The sequence below is a fragment of the Salvelinus fontinalis genome, chromosome 36, assembly GCF_029448725.1.
Source record: "Salvelinus fontinalis isolate EN_2023a chromosome 36, ASM2944872v1, whole genome shotgun sequence".
In the NCBI taxonomy this organism is placed as follows: Eukaryota; Metazoa; Chordata; class Actinopteri; order Salmoniformes; family Salmonidae; genus Salvelinus; species Salvelinus fontinalis.
In genome coordinates, this window is record NC_074700.1 from 7,670,670 (window position 1) to 7,694,647 (window position 23,978).

General features: G+C 43.6%; 1 protein-coding gene across 1 annotated transcript; it reads left to right on the forward strand.

Annotated features, from left to right (window-relative positions):
* The first annotated feature begins 694 nt into the window (after nucleotides 1-694).
* On the forward strand, nucleotides 695-22,223 carry LOC129835133 (NXPE family member 3-like). Its single transcript, XM_055900534.1, has 6 exons — nucleotides 695-959; nucleotides 15,583-15,694; nucleotides 15,808-16,565; nucleotides 16,720-16,790; nucleotides 16,881-17,102; nucleotides 21,312-22,223. Exons 2-6 carry the CDS (start codon nucleotides 15,602-15,604, stop codon nucleotides 21,860-21,862), a joined length of 1,695 nt encoding a protein of 564 aa, XP_055756509.1. The 5' UTR covers nucleotides 695-959; nucleotides 15,583-15,601; the 3' UTR covers nucleotides 21,863-22,223.
* The last annotated feature ends 1,755 nt before the right edge of the window (nucleotides 22,224-23,978 follow it).

The window sequence follows — 23,978 nt, forward strand, 5'->3', positions numbered from 1 at the left end:
AGAGCCTAAACGACAATACTAAATTATCATTCACATGTTATGTTCAATGAAATGTGATGAGAACATCTATTCGGTTGACATGACAGAACCTTATTTTGGGTTATGACAGGGTAAGACATTAAGCTCACGGTGCATTTTAAGTTATTCTTCAAGAATAAATGGGTTAGCTGTATCACGAGATCACGAGATGAAATTAATATTGAATAGCAGAAAATATTCCAGATTGTTCCAGAAAATGCCAATACAGTCACTACCTTAAAAAAGCCAACAAGTTAGTTTTAATTACACTCATATAGCAGTTAATACTAACTGAAATCCATGAGTGTAACAGGAATTTCCAGGTGAACCAAAAAGGAGAGCAGTCTTTGATAAAGGCAATCAAATCAACCTGCTTTACAAGTTTTTTTGCAAACAGAGAGAATATCATTCAGCACAGAAGCAGAGAAAATGGCTAATTCGTCTTCTCTATATCAGACCCTTATATTCTAATCACACAGCGCCAAATGTTCTGTAAACACTGGCCTGGGAGGCGTGTAGGGTGTAAAAACAAAAGACAGTGATGTCATTACCTTGAAGAGCGAGGAACGCAAACATTTCGCTACACCCACTATAACATCTGCTAAATATGTGTATGTGACCAATAGAATTGTATTTTCAATCATTTGATTTGATCGCAGGTACAATACAACAGTAGTGTGTGCTTTGCCCAGTCTGGCGACAGCCAAATCGACAGGTAGTTAATCTTTACATTCAAGTCTAGAGACCTGCTCTCACACTTTTACCTAGTAACCTCATTGGATATGATTGCGCCTTTCCACCTTCCAATCAACATCGTCCGGTTCGGTTGTTCTACTATTACCTTTCCGCATTAGTATTTTAATTAAACAAGTACAAGATTGCAGCAGACAACACAGTCAGTCGGTAGCGTTCTTTTGGTCCGGATTCTGTGGCTAAATCAGGTAACACATGGTACATTACAAGTTGATTTCAAGAAATATAAATGGAAAGTTAAAGTACAAAAGTAATTGCTCAGCCATTTCCTGGTTGTATGGATTATTAGCAGTTTGCGTGGTTTCAGTTTGTCACAAAACTAGTGTAGAGAATCATTGTACAATTTAAACGGCTGTGAAATATCTGTTCAATAACCAAAAATGATGTATAGAGTAACTGTATGTATAGCCTCTTTAAAGGGAAAATGTCACCCAAATTACAAACAAACCACTATCTCCAAATGTTAACTTTTTATTATTTGTGTGTGCCCAAAATTCAATGTAAATCAGTATCCCACATATTAGCATGTTTCGTGTCCAAATTATACCAACATTTCTAAAATGGATTGTGTTGCTCAATAATGTTAATTGTTAGATGATTTCAACATGAAACATGAAGGGTTGCGCTCAAATTTACCCTATCTGCCTATCCTACCCAATGATAATTTATAGTGCATTCGGAAAGTATTCAGACCCCTTAACTTTTTTCCACATACATTACAGCCTTATTCTAAAATGCATTAAATACTAAAAAATACGAATCAATCTACACACAATACCCCATAATGATAAAGCAAAAACAGGTTTTAGAAATGTTTACTAATTTATAAAAAAATAAAAAGCAGAAATACCTCATTTACATAAGTATTCAGACCCTTTGCTATGAGATTCGAAATTGAGCTCAGGTGCATTCTGTTTCCATTGACCATCCTTGATGTTTCTACAACTTGAATTTATTGGACATGATTTGGAAAGGCATACAGCTGTCTACATAAGGTCGCAGAGTTGACAGTGCATGTCAGAGCCATCAGGTCCGAAGGAATTGTCCATAGAGGTCCGAGACAGGATTCTGGCAGAGGCACAGATCTGGAGAAGGGTACCAAAACATTTATGCAGCATTGAAGGTCCCCAAGAACACAGCGGCCTCCATCATTCTTAAATGGAAGAAGTTTGGAACCACCAACACTCTTCCTAGAGCTGGCCGCCTGGCCAAACTGAGCAATCAGAGGAGAAGGGCCTTGGTTAGGGAAGGGACCTAGAACCCGATGGTCACTGACTGAGCTCCAGAGTTCTTCTGTGGAGATGGGAGAAACTTCCAGAAGGACAACCATCTCTGCAGCGCTCCACCAATCAGGCCATTATGATAGAGTGGCCAGATGGAAGCCACTCCTCAGTAAAAGGCACATGACAGCCCACTTGGAGTTTGACAAAAGGCACAAAAAGACTCTCAGACCACGAGAAACAAGATTGTCTGGTCTGATGAAACCAAGATTTAACTCTTTGGCCTGAATGGCAAGCGTCGCATCTTGAGGAAACCTGGCACCATCCCTACGGTGAAGCATGGCGGTGGCAGAATCATGCTGTGGGGCTGTTTTTCAGCGGCAGGGACTGGGAGACAGTCAGGATAGTCAGGATCGAGGAAAGTGAGAGAGATTCTTGATGAAAACCTGCTCCAGAGTAGAGGTCGACCGATTAATCGGAGTGGACGATTAATTAGGGCCCATTTCAAGTTTTCATAACAAACGGAAATCGGTATTTTTGGACACGGAATACACCTTTATTTATCCTTTATTTAACTAGGCAAGTCAGTTAAGAACACATTCTTATTTTCAATGACGGCCTAGGAACGGTGGGTTAACTGCCTTGTTCAGGGGCAGAATGACAGATTTTTACCTTGTCAGCTCGTGGATTCAATCTTGCAACCTTTCAGTTACTAGCCCAACGCTCTAACCAACTGATTACATTGCACTCCACGAGGAGACTGCCTGTTACGCGAATGCAGTAAGAAGCCAAGGTAAGTTGCTAGCTAGCATTAATCTTATCTTATAAAAAACAATCAATCAATCATAATCACTAGTTAACTACACATGGTTGATGATATTACTAGTTTATCTAGCGTGTCATGCGTTGCATATAATCGATGCGGTGCGTATTCGCGAAAAAGGACAGTCTTGCTCCAATGTGTACCTAACCATAAACATCAATGCCTTTCTTAAAATCAATACACAGAAGTATATATTTTTAAACCTGCATATTTTGCTAAAAGAAATCCAGGTTAGCAGGCAATATTAACCCGGTGAAATTGTGTCACTTCTCTTGCGTTCATTGTCAGTGTATATGCAACAGTTTGGGCCGCCTAATTTGCCAGAATTTTACGTAATTATAACATAACATTGAAGGTTGTGCAATGTAACAGGAATATTTAGACTTATGGATGCCACCCGTTAGATAAAATACGGAACGGTTCCGTATTTCACTGAAAGAATAAACGTCTTGTTTTCGAGATGATAGTTTCCGGATTCGACCATATTAATGACCTACGGCTTGTATTTCTGTGTGTTATGTTATAATTAAGTCTATGACTTGATATTTGATAGAGCAGTCTGACTGAGCGATAGTAGGCACCAGCAGGCTCGTAAGCATTCATTCAAACAGCACTTTCGTGCGTTTTGCCAGCAGCTCGTCGCTGTGCTTCAAGCATTGCGCTGTTTATGCATTCAATCCTATCAACTCCCGAGATTAGGCTGGTGTAACTGATGTGAAATGGCTAGCTAGTTAGCGGGGTGCGCGCTAATAGAGTTTCAAACGTCAATCGCTCTGAGACTTGGAGTGGTTTGGAGTGGTTGTTCCCCTTGCCCTGCAAGGGCCGTGGCTTTTGTGGAGCGATGGGTAACACTGCTTCGAGGGTGGCTGTTGTCGATGTGTTCCTGGTTCGAGCCCAGGTAGGGGCGAGGAGAGGGATGGAAGCTATACTGTTACACTGGCAATACTAAAGTGCCTATAAGAACATCCAATAGTCAAAGGTATATGAAACACACATCGTATAGAGAGAAATTGTCCTATAATAACTACAACCTAAAACTTCTTACCTGGGAATATTGAAGACTCATGTTAAAAGGAACCACCAGCTTTCATATGTTCTCATGTTCTGAGCAAGGAACTTAAACTTTAGCTTTTTTACAAGGCACATACTGCACTTTTACTTTCTTCTCCAACACTTTGTTTTTGCATTATTTAAACCAAATTGAACATGTTTCATTTTATTTGAGGCTAAATTGAATATATTGATTTATTATATTAAGTTAAAATAAGTGTTCATTCAGTATTGTTGTAATTGTCATTATTACAAATAAATGTAAAAAAATAAAAAAACTATTACGGCCGATTAATCGGTATCGGCTTTTTTGGTCCACCAATAATCGGTATCAGCGTTGAAAAATCATAGTCGGTCGACTCCAGAGTACTCAGGACCTCAGACTGGTGTGAAGGTTCACCTTCCAACAGGACAACGACCCTAAGCACACAGCCATGAACGCAGGAGTGGCTTCTGGACAATTCTCTGAATGTCCTTGAGTGGCCCAGCCAGAGCCTGGACTTGAACCCAATCGAACATCTCTGGAGAGACCTGAAAATAGCGACGCAGCGACGCTCCCCATCCAACCTGACAGACCTTGAGATGATCTAAAGAGAAGAATGGGAGAAACTCCCCACATACAGGTGTCACGATCGTCTTGCTGTGAGAGATTGGACCAAGGCGCAGCGTGTGCAAAATACATATTTTTATTGAAGAAGAAAGGAAACAAACAAGAAACGAACAACTATACACGAATTAACAAAATAACAAAACTGACGACCGTGAAGCTATAAGACAGATAGTGCTGACACAAACACTACACATAGACATAGACAATTACCCACAAACAGCTAAAGCCTATGGCTGCCTTAAATATGGCTCCCAATCAGAGACAACAATAACCAGCTGTCTCTGAGAACCAATTCAGGCAACCATAGACTTTCCTAGACACCTATACTAAACACTAACCCATTTACTCTATATAACCCCCTAGACAATACAAAAACACACAAAGACAACCCAACCCAACTCACACCCTGACCAACTAAATAAATAAAAGAAAAAGGAACAATAGGTCAGGAACGTGACATAACCCCCCCCCCCCTTAAGGTGCGAACTCCGGGCGCACCAGTATAAAGTCTAGGGGAGGGTCTGGGTGGGCGTCTGTCCACGGTGGCGGCTCTGGCACTGGTCGTGGTCCCCACCCCACCATAGTCACTACCCGCTTTCATAGCCTCCTCCAAATGACCACCCTCCACATTAACCCCACTGGATTAAGGGGCAGCACCGGACTGAGGGGCAGCACCGGACTGAGGGGCAGCACCGGACTGAGGGGCAGCACCGGACTGAGGGGCAGCACCGGACTGAGGGGCAGCACCGGACTGAGGGGCAGCACCGGACTGAGGGGCAGCACCGGACTGAATGGCGGATCCTGGCTGGCTGGCTCTGGCGGATCCTGGCTGGCTGGCAGATCCTGGCTGGCTGGCTCTGGCGGATCCTGGCTGGACGGCTCTGGCGGATCCTGGCTGGACGGCTCTGGCGGATCCTGGCTGGACGGCTCTGGCGGATCCTGGCTGGACGGCTCTGGCGGATCCTGGCTGGACGACGGATCTGGCTGCTCATGGCTGGACGACGGATCTGGCTGCTCATGGCTGGCTGACGGATCTGGCTGCTCATGGCTGGCTGACGGATCTGGCTGCTCATGGCTGGCTGACGGATCTGGCTGCTCATGGCTGGCTGACGGATCTGGCTGCTCATGGCTGGCTGACGGATCTGGCTGCTCATGGCTGGCTGACGGATCTGGCTGCTCATGGCTGGCTGACGGATCTGGCTGCTCATGGCTGGCTGACGGATCTGGCTGCTCATGGCTGGCTGACGGATCTGGCTGCTCATGGCTGGCGGAAGGCTCTGGCGGCTCATGGCTGGCGGAAGGCTCTGGCTGATCCTGTCTGGCGGAAGGCTCTGGCTGATCCTGTCTGGCGGAAGGCTCTGGCTGATCCTGTCTGGCGGAAGGCTCTGGCTGATCCTGTCTGGCGGAAGGCTCTAGCGGCTCCTGTCTGGCGGAAGGCTCTAGCGGCTCCTGTCTGGTGGACGGCTCTGAAGGCTCATGGCAGACGGGTGGCTTTGCAGGCTCAGTACAGACGGGCGGCTTTGAATACTCAGTACAGACGGGCAGTTCATGCAGCGCTTGGCAGACGGACAGTTCAGACGGCGTTGGGCAGACAGGCAGTTCAGGCGCCGTTGGGCAGATGGGCAGTTCAAGCGCCGTTGGGCAGACGGGCAGTTCAGGCGCCGTTGGGCAGACGGGCAGTTCAGGCGCCGTTGGGCAGACGGCAGACTCTGGCCGGCTGAGACGCACTGTAGGCCTGGTGCGTGGTGCCGGAACTGGTGGTACCGGGCTGAGGACACGCATCTCAGGGCTAGTGCGGGGAGCAGCAACAGGACGCACAGGACTTTGGGGACACACAGGAGGCTTGGTGCGTGGTGTAGGCACTGGTGGTAAAGGGCTGGAGACACGCACCATAGAGCTAGTGCGTGGAGGAGGCACAGGGCTCTGAAGACGCACAGGAAGCCTGGTGCGTGGTGTAGGCACTGGTGGTACTGGTCTGGAGTGGGGAGGTGGCGCCGGAAAACCCGGACCACGCAGGCGTACTGGCTCCCTTGGGCACTGAGCCTGTCCAACCTTACCTGGTTGTATGCTCCCCGTCGCCCGACCAGTGCGGGGAGGTGGAATAACCCGCACCGGGCTATGTAGGCGAACCGGGGACACCATGCGTAAGGCTGGTGCCATGTAAGCCGGCCCGAGGAGATGCACTGGTGGCCAGATGCGTTGGGCCGGCTTCATGACATCCGGCTCAACGCTCAATCTAGCCCGGCCGATACGTGGAGCTGGAATGTACCGAACCGGGCTATGCACGCGTACAGGAGACACCGTGCGCTCTACTGCGTAACACGGTGTCTGGTACTCTCGCTCTCCACGGTAAGTACAGGGAGTAGGCGCAGGTCTCCTACCTGACTTCGCCACACTCCCTTTAAGGCCACCCCCAAGAAATTTTTGGGTTGTACTCACGGGCTTCCAGCCTTGCTTCCGTGCTGCCTCCTCATATCGCCTCCTCTCGGCTTTAGCTGCCTCCAGCTCTTCACGAGGGAGGCGATATTCTCCCGGTTGTGCCCAAGGTCCCTTACCATCCAGTATCTCCTCTCATGTCCATGAATCCTGTGTAGGTGGGTCCTGTTGCCGCTTGACACGCCGCTTGGTCCTAGGTTGGTGGGTAATTCTGTCACGGTCGTCTTGCTGTGAGAGATTGGACCAAGGCGCAGATTGTGCAAAATACATCTACTTTTTATTGAAGAAGAGAGAAAACAAACAAGAAACGAACAACTATACACGAATTAACAAAATAACAAAACTGACGACCGTGAAGCTATAAGACAGATAGTGCTGACACAAACACTACACATAGACATAGACAATTACCCACAAACAGCTAAAGCCTATGGCTGCCTTAAATATGGCTCCCAATCAGAGACAACAATAACCAGCTGTCTCTGATTGAGAACCAATTCAGGCAACCATAGACTTTCCTAGACACCTATACTAAACACTAACCCATCTACTCTATATAACCCCCTAAACCATACAACACTCTAGACAATACAAAAACACACAAAGACAACCCACCCCAACTCACGCCCTGACCAACTAAATAAATAAAAGAAAAAGGAACAATAGGTCAGGAACGTGACAACAGGTGTCAAGCTTGTAGCGTCACACCCAAGAAGACACGAGGCTGTAGTCGCTGCCAAAGGTGCTTCAAAGTACTGAGTAAAGGGTTTGAATACTAATATAAATTTACGTTTTTAATATATATATTTATACATACATATGCAAAAAATTCTAAAAACCTGTTTTTGCGTTGTCATTATGGGGTATTGTATGTAGATTGATGAGGGGGATGGGGAAACAATTTAATCCATTTCAGAATAAGTTTGTAATGTACCAAAATGTAGAAAAAGTAAAGGGGTCTGAATACTTTCCGAATGCACTGTTGGTCAAGCTTTGTTTGTTTTGCAAATTGTTTTGCACAATGAAAGACAGAGGGCAAGAAAGTCTAACCAAACTGGTTTAATGATTGTTTATATGCGTGTGAACGAGTGTGCTTACACTGGAAATAGAATGCATGGGAGTGAATGAGAGAAAAGCAGTGGCCACGAGAATATACAGTTGAAGTCGGAAGTTTACATACAGTTAGGATGGAGTCATTAAAACTAATTTTTCAACCACTCCACACATTTCTTGTTAACAAACTGTAGTTTTGGCAAGTCGGTTAGGACATCTACTTTGTGCATGACACAAGTATTTTTTCCAACAATTGTTAACAGACAGATTATTTCACTTATACACTTTCACTGTATCACAATTCCATTGGGTCAGAAGTTTACATACACTAACTTGACTGAGCCTTTAAACAGCTTGGAAAATTCCAGAAAATGATATCAAGGCTTTAGAAGCTTCTGATATGCTAATTGACATAATTTGAGTCAATTAGAGGTGTACCTGTGGATGTATTTCAAGGCCTACCTTCAAACTCAAAGACTTGACATCATTGGAAAATCAAAAGAAATCAGCCAAGAACTCAGAGAAATCTTTAAAGACCTCCACAAGTCTGGTTCATCCTTGGGAGCAATTTCCATATGCCTGAAGGAAACCACGTTCATCTGTACAAACCATAGTATGCAAGTATAAACACCATGGGACCACACAGCCATCATATTGCTCAGGAAGGAGACGCGTTCTGTCTCCTAGAGATACGAAAAGTGCAAATCAATCCCAGAACAACAGCAAAGGACTTTGTGAAGATGCTGAAGGAAACAGATACAAAGTATCCATATCTACAGTAAAACGAGTCCTATATTGACATAACCTGAAAGGCCGCTCAGCAAGGAAGAAGCCACTGCTCCAAAACCGCAATAAAACTGCCAGACTATGGCTTGCAACTGCACATGGGGACAAAGATCGTACTTTTGAGAAATGTTCTCTGATCTGATGAAACAAAAATAGAACTGTTTGGCCATAATGACCATCGTTATGTTTGGAGGAAAAATGGGGAGGCTTGCACCATCCCAACCGTGAAGCACGGGGGTGGCAGCATCATGTTGTGGGGGTACTTTGCTGCAGGAGGTACTGGTACACTTCACAAAATAGATGGCATTATGAGGAAGGAAAATTATGTGGATATTTTGAAGCAACATCTCAACACATCAGTCAGGAAGTTAATGCTTGGTCGCAAATGGGTCTTCCAAATGGACAATGACCCCAAGCATACTTCCAAAGTTGTGGCAAAATGGCTTAAGGGCAACAAAGTCAAGGAATTGGATTGGCCATCACAAAGCCCTGACCTTAATCCTATAGAAAATGTGTGGGCAGAACTAAAAAAAGCGTGTGCGAGCAAGGAGGCCTACAAACCTGACTCAGTTACACCAGCTCTGTCAGGAGGAATGGGACAAAATTCACCCAACTTTTTGCTTGTGGAAGGGTACCCGGAACGTTTGAGCCATGTAAAACAATTTTAAGGCAATGCTACCAAATAGTAATTGAGTGTATGTAACTTCTGACCCACTGGGAATGTAATCAAAGAAATAAAATCTGAAATAAATCAGTCTCTCTACTATTATTCTGACATTTCACATTCTTAAAATAAAGTGGTGATCCTAACTGACCTAAGACAGGTTTTTTTACTCGCATTAAATGTCAGGATTTGTGAAAAACTGAGTTTAAACGTAGTTAGCTAAGGTGTATGTATGTAAACTTCCGACTTCAACTGTACTGTAGCTCGTCAAATTAGGAAGTATATTTGTCTGACCTCTACGGGAGCAATGCTGGTAAAATTGGCTTTGAAATTGTGCACTGTTACCTTTGGAATTCTGAAATGTCATGTTAGAAAGTGTCTTTAGGGTTGATAAGTTTAACTGCAAGCCAGCGTTATGTATGGGCTATAGTGGTCATGAAAAAACATCGTAGCAATGCATAAATGCAACTACATTCTACATTTATTAACTGGGTTGTGTTTCACAATTACATCACGTTGTCAATGTAATTTTTCTTGACAGTATTACCGTTGCTGCTTACAGACGATTTTATCAAAAGGTTCAAACAAAGTGCATGGGTATTGAGTGAATCAGATCTTGTCTAGAGATTGAGTGGGTCATTTGTAGAAAGGGAATTAGAGGAATTGTTATGATCTTCCCTACTTTGCTAAGTTAAGTTGTTGGCTAACAATTGTATTGGGCTGTATAGGCTATGGTTTATTTGACCTATGTGGTACCTATTGGAAAACATTGCCTCCTACTGCACATGTGTTGGATTCGATCATAGGCATATAGCCTAGGCCGGCTATTCCCAAACTGAGGTACGCGCAATGTAGTCGGGGGGTACGCCAAATAATAACAGTCCGTTTTGATTTTCCAACAAGGCTATACATTTGGGTGATGTTTTTTCTCGCCTGAGTAGCCTCGTTTCACTGCCAAAAATCAAATTAAACCATCTAGGTGTTCAGCGAAATAACAACACACTGTCAAATACAGGTAGCCTAGTCAAATAATTAACATCCAGTCACATTATCCGTTACTTTCTCACGGCAAACCTTCACTCTTGCGCAGACATTTAGAAACGAAACATGCCAATTTGAAAAAAAAGAACAGGAGTTTTTTGGGCGAGAATTAAGACGACTTTCGAGTAGTAAGACATGTATAGCAACAGATACCATTAATAAGAAGGGGCTAGAAGCATCTCATGGTAAGCTACCGAGTGGCTAGGACAGGCAAGCCCCATACTATTGTGGAGGACTTAATTCTTTCTGCTGCCTCAGATATGGCTGGGACAATGCAGGGGGAAAAGGCTAATAAAACTACACAGACAATGCCTTCATCAAACGGCACTGCTTCACGATTCATCAGTGACATGGCAGGAGATGTTTTGAAACAATTACTGCTTTGCATACAAGCCAGTGAATTCTATGCGTCACAGCTGGATGAGTCAGACGTGGCGGACCTGGCACAGCTCCTGGTATATGTACGTTACATTTATGGGAGGTCAATTAAGGAAGACATCCTCTTCTGAAAACCACTGGAAGCCAGGAGAGGATATTTTTTAAAGTACTGGACAGCTTTGTGACATCAACCGGACTTTTACAACATTCCGAAGTGTGCAGGTTATCAAGGGGCAAAGTATTGACACGTTTTTTTAAAATTGAGAGACGAGCTTAAAGTTCTTTACTAACAATAATTTTCACTTGTCTGACCACTTGCATGATGACGAGTTTCTCACACAACCGGCCTATCTGGGTGATGTTTTTTGGGAATCTAGGATTACAGGGACTCTCCGCAACTATATTCAATGTGCGGGACAAAATTGAGACTATGATTAAGAAGTTGGAGCTTTTCTCTGTCTGCATTAACAAGGACAACACACAGGTCTTTCCATCATTGTAGGATTTGTTTTGTGTGCAAATGAACTCAATCTTACGGACAATGTCAAATGTGATATAACAAAACACCTGAGTGAGTTTGTTGCGCAATTACGCAGGTACTTTCCCAAAACGGACTACACAAACAACTGGATTCGTTATCCCTTTCATGCCCTGCCTCCAGTCCAATTTCCGATATCTGAACAAGAGAGCCTCATTGAAATTTCAACAAGCGGTTCTGTGAAAATTACATTTAACCAGAAGCCACTGACAGATTTCTGGATAGGGCTGCGCTCAGAGTATCCTGCCTTGGCAATTCGCACTGTTAATACACTGATGCCCTTTGCAACCAAGTACCTATGTGAGAGTGGATTCTCGGCCATCACTAGCATGAAAACTAAATACATGCGCAGACTGTGTGTGGGAAATGATTTAAGACTGAGACTCTCTCCAATACAACCCAACATTGCATCATTTCAAGCACACCCTTCTCATTAACCTGTGGTGAGTTATTCACCATTTTTGATGAACAAATAAGGTTTTATATGTAAGATGGTTAAAATAAAGAGCAAAATTATTGATTATTATTTGTGCCCTGGTCCTATAACAGCTCTTTGTCACTTCCCACATGCCGGATTGTCACAAAACTCACACTCATTCTTTTGTTTAATAAATGTATCGTATAATGTGTGTGTGTGTGGCAGGCTTACAATGATGGCAAAATACATTTGAGAGTACGCTGACCCTGGTGCTAGAGGGGTACGCAGTTGTAGGTTGAATGTTTGAAGGGCTACGGGGCTATACAGTTTGAGAACCACTGGCCTAGCCTAAAAACTCAAGGAATGAGAACTCCTATTTCAAGAGAGAATAAATCAAATATAATATAATTTGTCACATGCACCGAATATAACCGGTGTAGACCTTACCATGAAATGCTTACTTACAAGTCCGCTGCTGCTACTCTCTGTTCATCATATATGCATAGTCACTTTAATCATATCTACATGTACATACTACCTCAATCAGCCTGACTAACCGGTGTCTGTATGTAGCCTTGTTACTTTTATTGCCTCGCTACTGTATATAGCCTGTCTTTTTACTGTTGTTTTATTGCTTTACTTACCTATTGTTCACCTAATACCTTTTTTGCACTATTGGTTAGAGCCTGTAAGTAAGCATTTCACTGTAATGTCTACACCTGTTGATTTGATTTAACCAAGAATGCAGTTAAGAAAAATAAGAGTTAAGAAAATATTTAGTAAATAAACTAAAGTAAGACAATAAAATAGCAATAACAAGGCTATATACAGGGGGCACCGGTACCGAGCCAATGTGAAGGGGTACAGGTTAGTCAAAGAAATGGAGGTTATATGTACATGTAGGTAGGGGTAAAGTGACTATGCATAGATAATAAACAGTGAGTAACATCAGTGTAAAAACAACGGGGGGGGGGGGGGGTCAATGCAAATAAGCCAGGTATTTTGGTATTTTATTAGGATCCCCATTAGCTGTTGCAAAAGCAGCAGCTACTCTTCCTGGGGTCCACACAAAACATGAAACATGACATAATACAGAACATCTATAGACAAGAACGGCTCAAGGACAGAACTACATACATTTTTTCAAAAGGCACACGTAGCTTACATATCAATGCATACACACAAACTATCTAGGTCAAATAGGGGAGAGGCGTTGTGCCGTGAGGTGTTGCTTCATATGTTTTTTGAAACCAGGTTTGGTGTTTATTTGAGCAACATGAGATGCAATAAGGGCTCTATATAATACTGTATGCTTTCTTGAATTTGTTCTGGACTTTGGAACTGTGAAAAGACCCCTGGTGGCATGTCTGGTGGGATAAGTGTGTGTGTCAGAGCTGTGTGTAAATTGACTACGAAAACAATTTGGGATTTTCAAAACATTGCATCAATTCTTATTTTTATAAGAAACAGTCTCTCCTCAACTCTTAGCCAAGAGAGACTGGCATGTATAGTATTTATATCAGCCCTCTGATTACAAGGAAGAGCAAAATGTGTCGCTCTGTTCTGGGCCAGCTGCAGATTAACTAGGTCATTCGTAGCAGCACTGGACCACACGACTGGACAATAATCAAGATTAGACAAAACTAGAGCCTGCAGAACTTGCTTTTTGGAATGTGGTGTCACAACCATTGAATCTATATGTTTTGACAATGACAGTTTCAATCTAAGGTAACGCCAAGTAATTTAGTCTCCTCAACTTGTTCAACAGCCACACCATTCATTACCAGATTCAGCTGAGGTCTAGAACTTAAGGCATGATTTGTACCAAATGTGATTAACTGTTCAGCAGGGGGTAGAAGCTGAGGGATGAGGGTAGAAGCTGTTAAGGAGTCTTTTGGACCTAGACTTGACACTCTGATACTGCTTGCCGTGCGCTAGCAGAGAGAACAATCTATGACTAGGGTGGCTGGAGTCTTTGACAATTTGTAGGGCCTTCCTCTGACACCGCCTGGTATAGAGGTCCTGGATGGCAGGAAGCTTGGCCCCAGTGATGTACTAGGCCATACGCACTTCCCTCTGTAGCGCCTTGCGGTCAAATGCCGAGCTGTTGCCATACCAGGTGGTGATGCAACCAGTCAGGATGCTCTCGATGGTGCAGCTGTAGAGGTTTGAGGATCTGAGGACCCATGCCAAATCAGGTGTCCTGAGGGGCAATAGGCATTGTCGTGCCCTCTTCACAATTGTCTTGGTTGGTTTGGACCATGATAGCTTGTTGGTGATGTGGACACCAAGGAACTTGAAGCTCCTGTCCTACTGCACTAATGCATGTGAATGGGGGCGTGCTCGGCCCTCCTTTTTTTGTAGTCCACAATCATCTCCTTTGTCTTGATCACGTTGAGGGATAGGTTGTTGTTCTGGCACCACACTGCCCGGTCTCTGACCTCCCCCCATAGGCTGTCATCGTTGTCGTTCAGGCCTACCACCAGTGTGTCGTCTGCTATCTTAATTAAGGTGTTGGAGTCGGGCTTGGCCTCATAGTCGTGGGTGAACAGGGAGTACACAAGGGGACTAAGCACGCAACCCTGAGGGGCCTCTGTTTTGAGGATCAGCGGGTCAGATGTGTTGTTGCCTACCCTTACCACCTTGGGCGGCCCGTCAGGAAATCCAGGATCCAGTTGCAAAGGGAGGTGTTTAGTCCCAGGGTCTTTAGCTTATTGATGAGCTTTGAGGGCACTATGGTGTTGAACGCTGAGCTGTAGTCAATGAACAGCATTCTCACGTAGGTGTTCCTTTTGTCCAGTTGGGAAAGGGCAGTGTGGAGTGCAATAGAGATTGCGTCATCTGTGGATATGTTGGGGCGGTATGTGAATTGGAGTGGGTCTAGGCTTTCTGGGATGATGGTGTTGATGTTAGCCATGACCAGCCTTTCAAAGCACTTCATGGCTACAGACGTGTGCCATGGCTATTTCCATGTAATCTGTGTCATCTTCCAGGTCTATGTGCTTCTGTCACAATGGACTGTAAAAGGTGCTTACCTGTGTTCTCGACACTTGCCATGTGGCGTCACAAGTATTATTTTCCTGGGACACCTCCAGCCTCCCCCACCAGCAGCCAGAGGCTTGTGAAATCACAAGATAATATTGTAGGAGAAAAAAAAGTTTAATCAGCTAGTAAACCGGTGTATGATCTGATTTGTTACAGCTTTCCTGCTAATTTAGTTGCTTGCAACTATGTTGTATTTGGATTGCTTCATGTAACACCCCAAGCGACTGATAAGCAATTACTCTGCAACTTGGTTGCATCCGGTTGCAAAAACTTCTACTTTGTGAAACTAGTTGTAAGCAACAGTCAATCAAAACAAATGCTTTTGTCACCTGATCCATAGCTGTCAGTGCTGCAGGATCCGCAATCAAGTTGAATAGAAGAGACATTAGCCTAATGGGAGCTTTAAATGAATATTGTCATCATGGACAGTCATGGTTTATGTACATGGTTTATTGGTCAATAAATGCATTTGTTTTTGTTGAGGCTAGGTTGTTTTAGTATTTTTACAAGAAGATCAACTTTTTTTCTGCTCATCTTCTTTCCAAATGGGTAAAGCAATAGTCACATGGGAAAATATGAAATTAAGATTAAATTCTTAACCTGGTGTGCCTCGCCCAGATCAACATGAATTTGCATGGGGTCTAGTCTAGGTCCGATAAACCATACGCCGTGTTTTGGGATGTCAAATACAGCTAAGGTAATTGGAGAAGCATGTTAACAGTTACCAGCTTCTATGTGTCCATATAAAGGGGACTGGAGACTGGGGCCATGTGGAAGTGCCTGTCCAAATATGTCTGCATCTTCCTCCTGCTGACCCTGTCAGGCGTCTTCTTCCTGTTCCGCAACATCAGCATTCTGGAGGTGAGGAGGAAAGTGACCTTCCCCCAGTACAAGTCCAAGCTTACTTCCATCACAATCTACCTGTGTTACTCTACGACCTTCTTCCCCTCAGTGACCTCTACTCTCATCCACAGTGGAAGTTAGACCTATGCATCTTGGAACTATGCAGCAACCACTCAGAGGGCCCTACTCCCCTGGTCCACAATCAAAGCTGTAACCACCTGGGCCAGGAGCGCACACCTGAGGAAGCTCTGGAGGAGCATTACCTCCTGGAGTCCATTGCCTGGCCAGAGCCTCCGCCCCAGCTCATGTCTATACCCCTGGAACAGACCAGTGACCCTGCGCACAGCCATTTTGCAGTGCTGGCAGCAGTGGGTGGGAGAGAGTGGCACGTGGGGGACCAGCTGGAGTCTCTGGTCCTTATGAAAGATTTCCAGGGACGTCCCAAGAGCCATGGTGGGGACTTCTTGCTGGCTAGGCTGCACTCCCCAGAGCTGGGGGCAGGCGTTGCAGGACAGGTGTTGGACCACCAGAATGGGACCTACTCTGCCATTTTTCTGTTACTGTGGGAGGGGTCCGTACAAGTGGAGGTGACACTGGTTCATCCTAGTGAGGCAGTTGCTGTTCTACGAAACTTACGTGAAGAACGGCCCAACCGGGTGCTTTACAAGAGCCTGTTCCGTTGTGGATTACTGTCTGAGACCACAATGTGTAACCTTTGTCTGCCGACCAACCAGGAGCCGCTGTGCAATTACACAGACCCCCACACGGGTGAACCCTGGTACTGCTACAAGCCTAAGCAGCTGCTGAGCTGTGACACACGGATCAACCACTTCAAGGCAGGCTACCAGAAAGATCTGATAACCGACAAAGAAGCACTGCTCTTCCAGAGGTTAGTGTGGCGTAAAAAATAGTGTGCGTGGGAATGAGTGTGTTTTACCTTAGACCTATGCAGCCTTTTTCCCAATATACAATTACAGAATGTTGTTCAGGTGATTGTTATTGCTTGCTTTTAAACGTTTCAAATTATTATTTTACTTTTTTAGTGGTGTAAACCTCAAGACACACATTCAGGCTAAGGGGTCTGACAGTGTCACTGTGCTGCCTAAGAAGAAAGGTAGGAAAAATTGTTGCAGTATGAAGACAAATCGGAGAGTGTATGTACAGTGATGGTAGCTGGTGCATCATGTTTCCTCTCGTATTTCAGACAAACCAGAGGTGGAAAGCAGCCATGCAAAGCCAGCGCCTGTCAGGACCACTCCCTCTGGGTATTACTTCCAAGGGTCATGGCAGTCCCTGGGTGATGTCGTGATGCGCCAGTTTAATGATCCAACTGCCATTACTCAGTGTTTGAAGGGCAAGGTGGTGTACATGTACGGAGACTCCACCGTCAGACAGTACTATGAGTTCCTCACCAGCTTCTTGCCAGGTGACTGCTGTTTGCCAAACCTATTACATCTCACACTCAGCTGTTTCAGGTGCGTTCAAATTCTCTCTCTATAGATCCGTTTATACAGGGCTGTTGTGGAGCAGGTCGAGAGCTTCAAGTTCCTTGGCGTCCACATCACTAATTACCTAACATGGTCCACACACACCCGCACAGTCATGAAGAGGTCACGGCAGCACCTCTTCCACTTCGGGAGGTTGAAAAGATTTGGCATGGGCCCTCGGATCCTCAAAAAGTTCTACAGCTGCACCATCGAGAGCATCTTGACTGGCTGCAACACATGGTATGGCAAATGTGGACAGCCCAGTACATCACTGTGGCCAAGCTCCCTGCCATCCAGGACCTCTATATCAGACTCCAACCACTCAAGCCATGGACTGTTCACTCTGCTACCATCCGGCAAACGTTACCGGAGCATCGGCTCTCGGACCAAAAGCTTCTACCCCCAAGTCATCAGACTGCAAAATTGCCAGACTGCTAAATAGTCAATTAATGGTGCCCTAGCTATCTGCACTGACTCTATTTTGCACGAACCCTACGCACACACACTAGACTATATGTGCAAACCATATACACACTCACTAGACTATATATACACAAACACTACATTGACACTCTTAAACAAAACCCACACATATTCACATGCACTACATGCGCACATACACACATAACACACACACGCAGACTGACATAACACAAACACACATACGTGCACATTAGACACACACTCACACACACACACACTTTCCATAATCGTCATTCACTGCTGCTGCTCTGTTCTTTATTTTACTCATATTATCTATCCTGATACCTAGTCACTTTACCCTGCCTTCATGTACATATCTACCTCAAATACCTTATTATTATCTATCCTGATGCCTAGTCACTTTACCCTTCCTTCATGTACATATCTACCTCAAATACCTTATTATCTATCCTGATGTCTAGTCACTTTACCCTGCCTTCATGTACATATCTACCTCAAATACCTTATTATTATCTATCCTGATGTCTAGTCACTTTACCCTGCCTTCATGTACATATCTACCTCAAATACCTTATTATTATCTATCCTGATGCCTAGTCACTTTACCCTGCCTTCATGTACATATCTACCTCAAATACCTTATTATTATCTATCCTGATGCCTAGTCACTTTACCCTTCCTTCATGTACATATCTACCTCAAATACATTATTATCTATCCTGATGTCTAGTCACTTTACCCTGCCTTCTTGTACATATCTACCTCAAATACCTTATTATTATCTATCCTGATGTCTAGTCACTTTACCCTGCCTTCATGTACATATCTACCTCAAATACCTTATTATTATCTATCCTGATGTCTAGTCACTTTACCCTGCCTTCATGTACATGTCTACCTCAAATACCTTATTATTATCTATCCTGATGACTAGTCACTTTACCCTGCCTTCATGCACATGAAGTCGGAAGTTTACATACACTTAGGTTGGAGTCATTAAAACTATTTTTTCAACCACTCTAGAAATTTCTTATTAACAAACTATAGTTTTGGCAAGTCGGTTAGAACATCTACTTTGTGCATGACACAAGTCGTTTTTCCAACAATTGTTTACAGACAGATTATTTCACTTATAATTCACTGTATCAACATTCCAGTGGGTCAGAATACACTGAGTTGACTGTGCCTTTAAACAGCTCAGAAAATTCAAGATGATGTCTCCTTCCTGAGCGGTGTGACAGCTGCGTGCAGCATGGTGTTTATACTTCCATACTATTGTTTGTACAGATGAACGTGGTACCTTCAGGCGTTTGGAAGTTGCTCCCAAGGATGAACCATACTTGTGGAGGTCTACAGGTTTTTTTGGCTGATTTCTTTTGATTTTCCCATGACTTCAAGCAAAGAGGCACTGAGTTTGAAGGTAGGCCTTGAAATACATCCACATGTACACCTCCAATTGACTCAAATTATGTCAATTAGCCTATCAGAAGCTTCTAAAGCCATGACATGATTTCCTGGAATTTTCCAAGCTGTTTAAAGGCACAGTCAACTTAGTGTATGTAAACTTCTGACCCACTGTAATTGTGATACAGTGAATTATAAGTTAAATAATCTGTCTGTAAACAATTGTTGGAAAAATTACTTGTGACATGCACGAAGTAGATGTCCTAACTGACTTGCCAAAACTATAGTTTGTTAACAACAAATTTGTGGAGTGGTTGAAAAATGAGTTTTAATGACTACAATTGTACTGGGTGTATTGATACTGATACACCATCCAAAGTGTAATTAATAACTTCACCATGCTCAAAGGCATATTCAATGTCTGCTTTTTTTTACCCATCTACCAATAGGTGCCCTTCTTTGCGAGGCATTGGAAAGCCTCCCTTGTCTTTGTGGTTCAATTTGTGTTCGAAATGCACTGCTTGACTGAGGGACCTTACAGATATTTGTATTTTTGGGGTACAGAGGTGAGGTAGTCATTCAAAAATCATGTTAAACACTAGTATTGCACACAGAGTCCATGCAACTTATTATGTGACTTGAAAAGCAAATGTGTACTGCTGAACTTTTTTAGACTTGCCATAACAAAGTGATTGACTCCAGCCATGTCAGCCTTTCATTTCACTTATTGACTCAAGACATTTAAATAACATAATTCCACTTTGACATGATTGGTTATTGGTTATTATTGCAGTTACTTTCTGAAAGCACTTTAAAGTGTAATTTGTCCAATGTCACGGTTGTCCCGCCCTCTCAAAATAAATCACACCAGCCAGTTGAATGAAGATCATGGTCTTCATTAGAAGCCAAGTGCCTACTGGCAATGTGGTCGGATGCCACAGTCCATACCACGTCAATCCCTGAATAAAATGGGCCTATAGAGATACAACTATTTATGAAGAGATATCTTCCCGAATGAGAGAAATTGTTATCCCGTTCCCACGTCCAATGCCAGTGCAAAATCAAAAACATCGTAGGCTACATAAAGGCCAAGGACTGAGTTTAAACTGAACTACAAATGTATTGGGAATGTATGGGACAAAGTATGATGGAGTTGCAGAAGAAATGCATGACAAGCGTATGGCCTAATTTTCCACCTGTAGGCTACCTTTAGATCTAGCCAGAATGAAAGGTGGATGGGTGGTGATTAGTCTATTTCGGTTGCTGTATCAGATATGAAAATTATACATTAGCATTGCACTCCTTTTCGATTCTAGTATATTCTATAGTATTCTGTGAATCTTTGAGCATTTTCCAGCTGTCAGTAAAGTGCAGCAGATGTCCAAACTGATGCGTAAAGGCACGTAGCTTTCTGCAAGCATGAGCAAGCATGAGCGAGGCCATTATCCAATATATTGCAGGCTTCAATATGAAGGCCTCTTTAAGATACCTTTATGTTTATACTTTATTCCTTTATAAAGCCAATTGACTTACATGCATGTTTCTTTGCACTTTTTATCAATTGCTGCTTTTATCCATGCATTTTCAGAATTTGACCACTCCTCTTGCTTATCAGAATTATTGAGGTTCCATTAGCGAATGATCAATGATTTGTCCTATACTAAAGGTTATTTAGAATACAAGATTACAATAATATAAAGACAACATATGTAAACATCCATGCGTAAAGAACAACCCTGTCCAGACATGTTTGGATAATATTTTGCGCCATTCAGAGATGCAATTTGTATCCTACTCTTTAACCTGTTTCTGTTTTTACTGAGGTAAAAACTGTGCAATAATTGTATTTTATACACATATCCAGATGTGGTGACTTTTTTAGGGATGGGAGAGATTCACTGAATATTTATTTGTATGGCTGTGGACAGGTTGAGGTTATCGGGACAGTAGCCTATTGCGCCCAGTATCGTTGGATAACAAAAGTAGGCTGTAATGATGAGAGTATAAAACTATTGTCTATAAAAGGGTGCCGTTTTCTGTCGATTTACACAGCTTGTGTCATAATGGGAGGTCCAAGGCAGGTTCGATTAAGTTGCGTACAGGTAGGGACCAGGAAATCTGGTCAAAATACAGACGAAGTGGGCAGAGAAGAGACATATTTAATTAAGTGTAGACAACGAATCTCGATCAGACAGTGATCAAATCTTGATCGTGATGGCGACAACCATGTTTATGCAAGGTGTAATCATGGCTTCTGTCTCATATATCTCGCAACATTAATCTCACTCTCTCTGTCACAGAGTTGAAGGATTTCAACCTTCGAAGTCCGGGGAAGGCAGGGCCCTTCATGGCGGTGGACATCCCCCACAATATTCTGCTGAAGTACCGCAGCCATGGGCCCCCCATCACCTGGACCCCTCTCAGCATCAGTCAGCTGCGCTATGTAGCTAATGAGCTGGATGGCCTGGCCGGGGGCTCAGACACTGTTGTAGTCATCAGTGTTTGGGCCCATTTCTGTACCTTCCCTGTGCAGGTTTACATTCGTCGACTCCGCCACATTCGAAGGGCGGTGGTGCGGCTTCTGAACCGGGCTCCGGGGACTGTGGTAGTGGTGCGCTCGGCAAACCTCCGGGCCCAAAGCCTAAAAGAGAGCCTCATCGTCAGTGACTGGTTTTCGGTTCAGTTGGACGGGGTGATCAAGGCCATGTTCAGGGGCCTGAATATCAAGTTAGTGGATGCCTGGGAGATGACCCTTGCCCACCACCTCCCACACAATATCCACCCGCACCCTCCGATCATTAAGAACATGATAAACACTATCCTCTCTCACGTCTGCCCAGTGAAGAACTAGCAGAGAAAGTAAAATTATTTCTCGCACAATTTACAAAATAACTAGCATGGGTGGAGCGTTGTCCGACTAGGTTGCATGATTCATCACTTCAAATTTTAACATCTACGAGCAAAAAGTACATCTCAACGCCATGAATAGTCTAAATGACAATGGCATTCTACTAACATATCTAGTGTCAGAAAGATTGCCTCAAATCAACATGTAGCTTTTGTCCAGGCTGCGCTCTCCAAATTCCGAAGATTGTACAACAAATTGCAATGAAATAGTATTTTCTTACAGGTTTTATTCTTTGTACTGTACTTTGTACTGCTTTAAAAAAGAAAGGAATTCACTTTTCAATCAAATAAAGCCATTTGTGGATTTTTTTCAAAGGTGTGTGAAACTGGTGATGTCAATCTTTTTGTGTGTTTGACAGAAAGACATCAACCCAAGGGACACCTGCCCACGGGGCTCAAAAGTTTTAATGATAAGGTTTCGCTGTACCGTTGTGTCCAAGTGCCCTACAGAAACAAGGGTGTGCAGATTTGTTGGCGTCATGGTTGCACCACTACTACAGCAGAAACGGCATGCTTCTCGCCCAACCAGGTCAACAATGTTTCTCCGGTAATATGGGTCAGATCATTTTTCTTCCTCTAGCGAATCTCCAGGACCACATTTTACATTCAGAAACCATGTCGTGGGCCGTTCTAAAAACTACTCGCGTGTCGTTAACCATTTGTTTACACTTTGTTCAGTCATGTTACATCATTGGCTAGCTAGCTAACAACCTTGTAACTTTACAAGTATATCCAAACATTTCAGGGCACAGAAAGAAAGGAAACGGGATAGCTTCTTCAGGAGATCAATGATCATAGCAATGCATGACAGATCTCTTGTCTGTCATCATTACAAACCTGACATTTTTAAGGAGACAGTGTACAATTTTCAATGTATGCTGAACAAAAATATATACCCAACATGTAAAGTGTTGGTCTCATGTTTCATGAGTGGAAATATAAGACCCCAGGAATGTTCCATATGCACAAAAAGCTTATTTCTCTCAAATTTTGTGCACACATTTGTTTACATACCTATTAGTGAGAATTTCTCCTTTCCCAAGATAATCCATTCACCTGACAGGTGTGGCATATCAAGATCAAGAAACTAATTAAACAACATGATCATTGTGCTTGGGACAATAAATGGCCACTCTAAAATGTGCAGTTTTGTCACACAACACAATGCCACAGATGTATCAAGTTTTGAGGAGCGTGAAATTGGCATGCTGACTGCAGGAATGTCCACCAGAGAATGTATTGTTCATTTCTCTACAATAAGCCGCCTCCAACGTCATTTTTAGAGAATTTGGCAGTACGTCCAACTGGCCTAACAACCGCCGACCATGTGTAATCATGCCAGCCCAGGACCTCCACATCCAGCTTCTTCACCTGCGGGATCATCTGAGACCAACCACCCGGACAGCTGATGAAACTGTGGGTTTGCACAACCGAAGACTTTCTGCACACACTGTCAGAAACCGTCTCAGGGAAGCTGTGCTCTTCATGTATGAAACCCAGTTTCAGCTGTACCGGGCAGATGGCTTCGTGTGTGCGACAAGTGCTACCCATTTATTTATATATGTATTTTTTTGCCCTGCCTGCTCATCAACATTTTCTGGTGCGGTTGTTTTTCTAACGTTCCTTTATTGCCTGGTCAGACTCTGGCAAAATATCATCAAATCAGATAGGGCTAGTCATAGTTCAAGTCTTTGAGACAAATAAGCCAATCAGAGTGCTAGGGCGGTTCCCCCCATGAAAATGAAAACTAAGAAATGCCAATAAGATCGTGGCTGTAAGTCTTTTATCAAAAAAAGTACAAGACCGTGACAGACAATCCAGTCAGAGGCACTCAGTAGCAGTTATTTTGGTCTGTCTTCACCTAAAGGATTCTGTTGCTTTATCAGGTAAGAGAGGACTACAGATGGTGTTTATGCATGTACCAACAATCAAAGCTGATTTCAAGAAATGTAAATGTAAAGTTAAAATATGCACTTTTCTCTCTCCGGACCTTGAACTTAAGCATGAGAATAACATACTATTCATTAGCTATTTGTTGGCAGTGGAGATCGAATCAATGA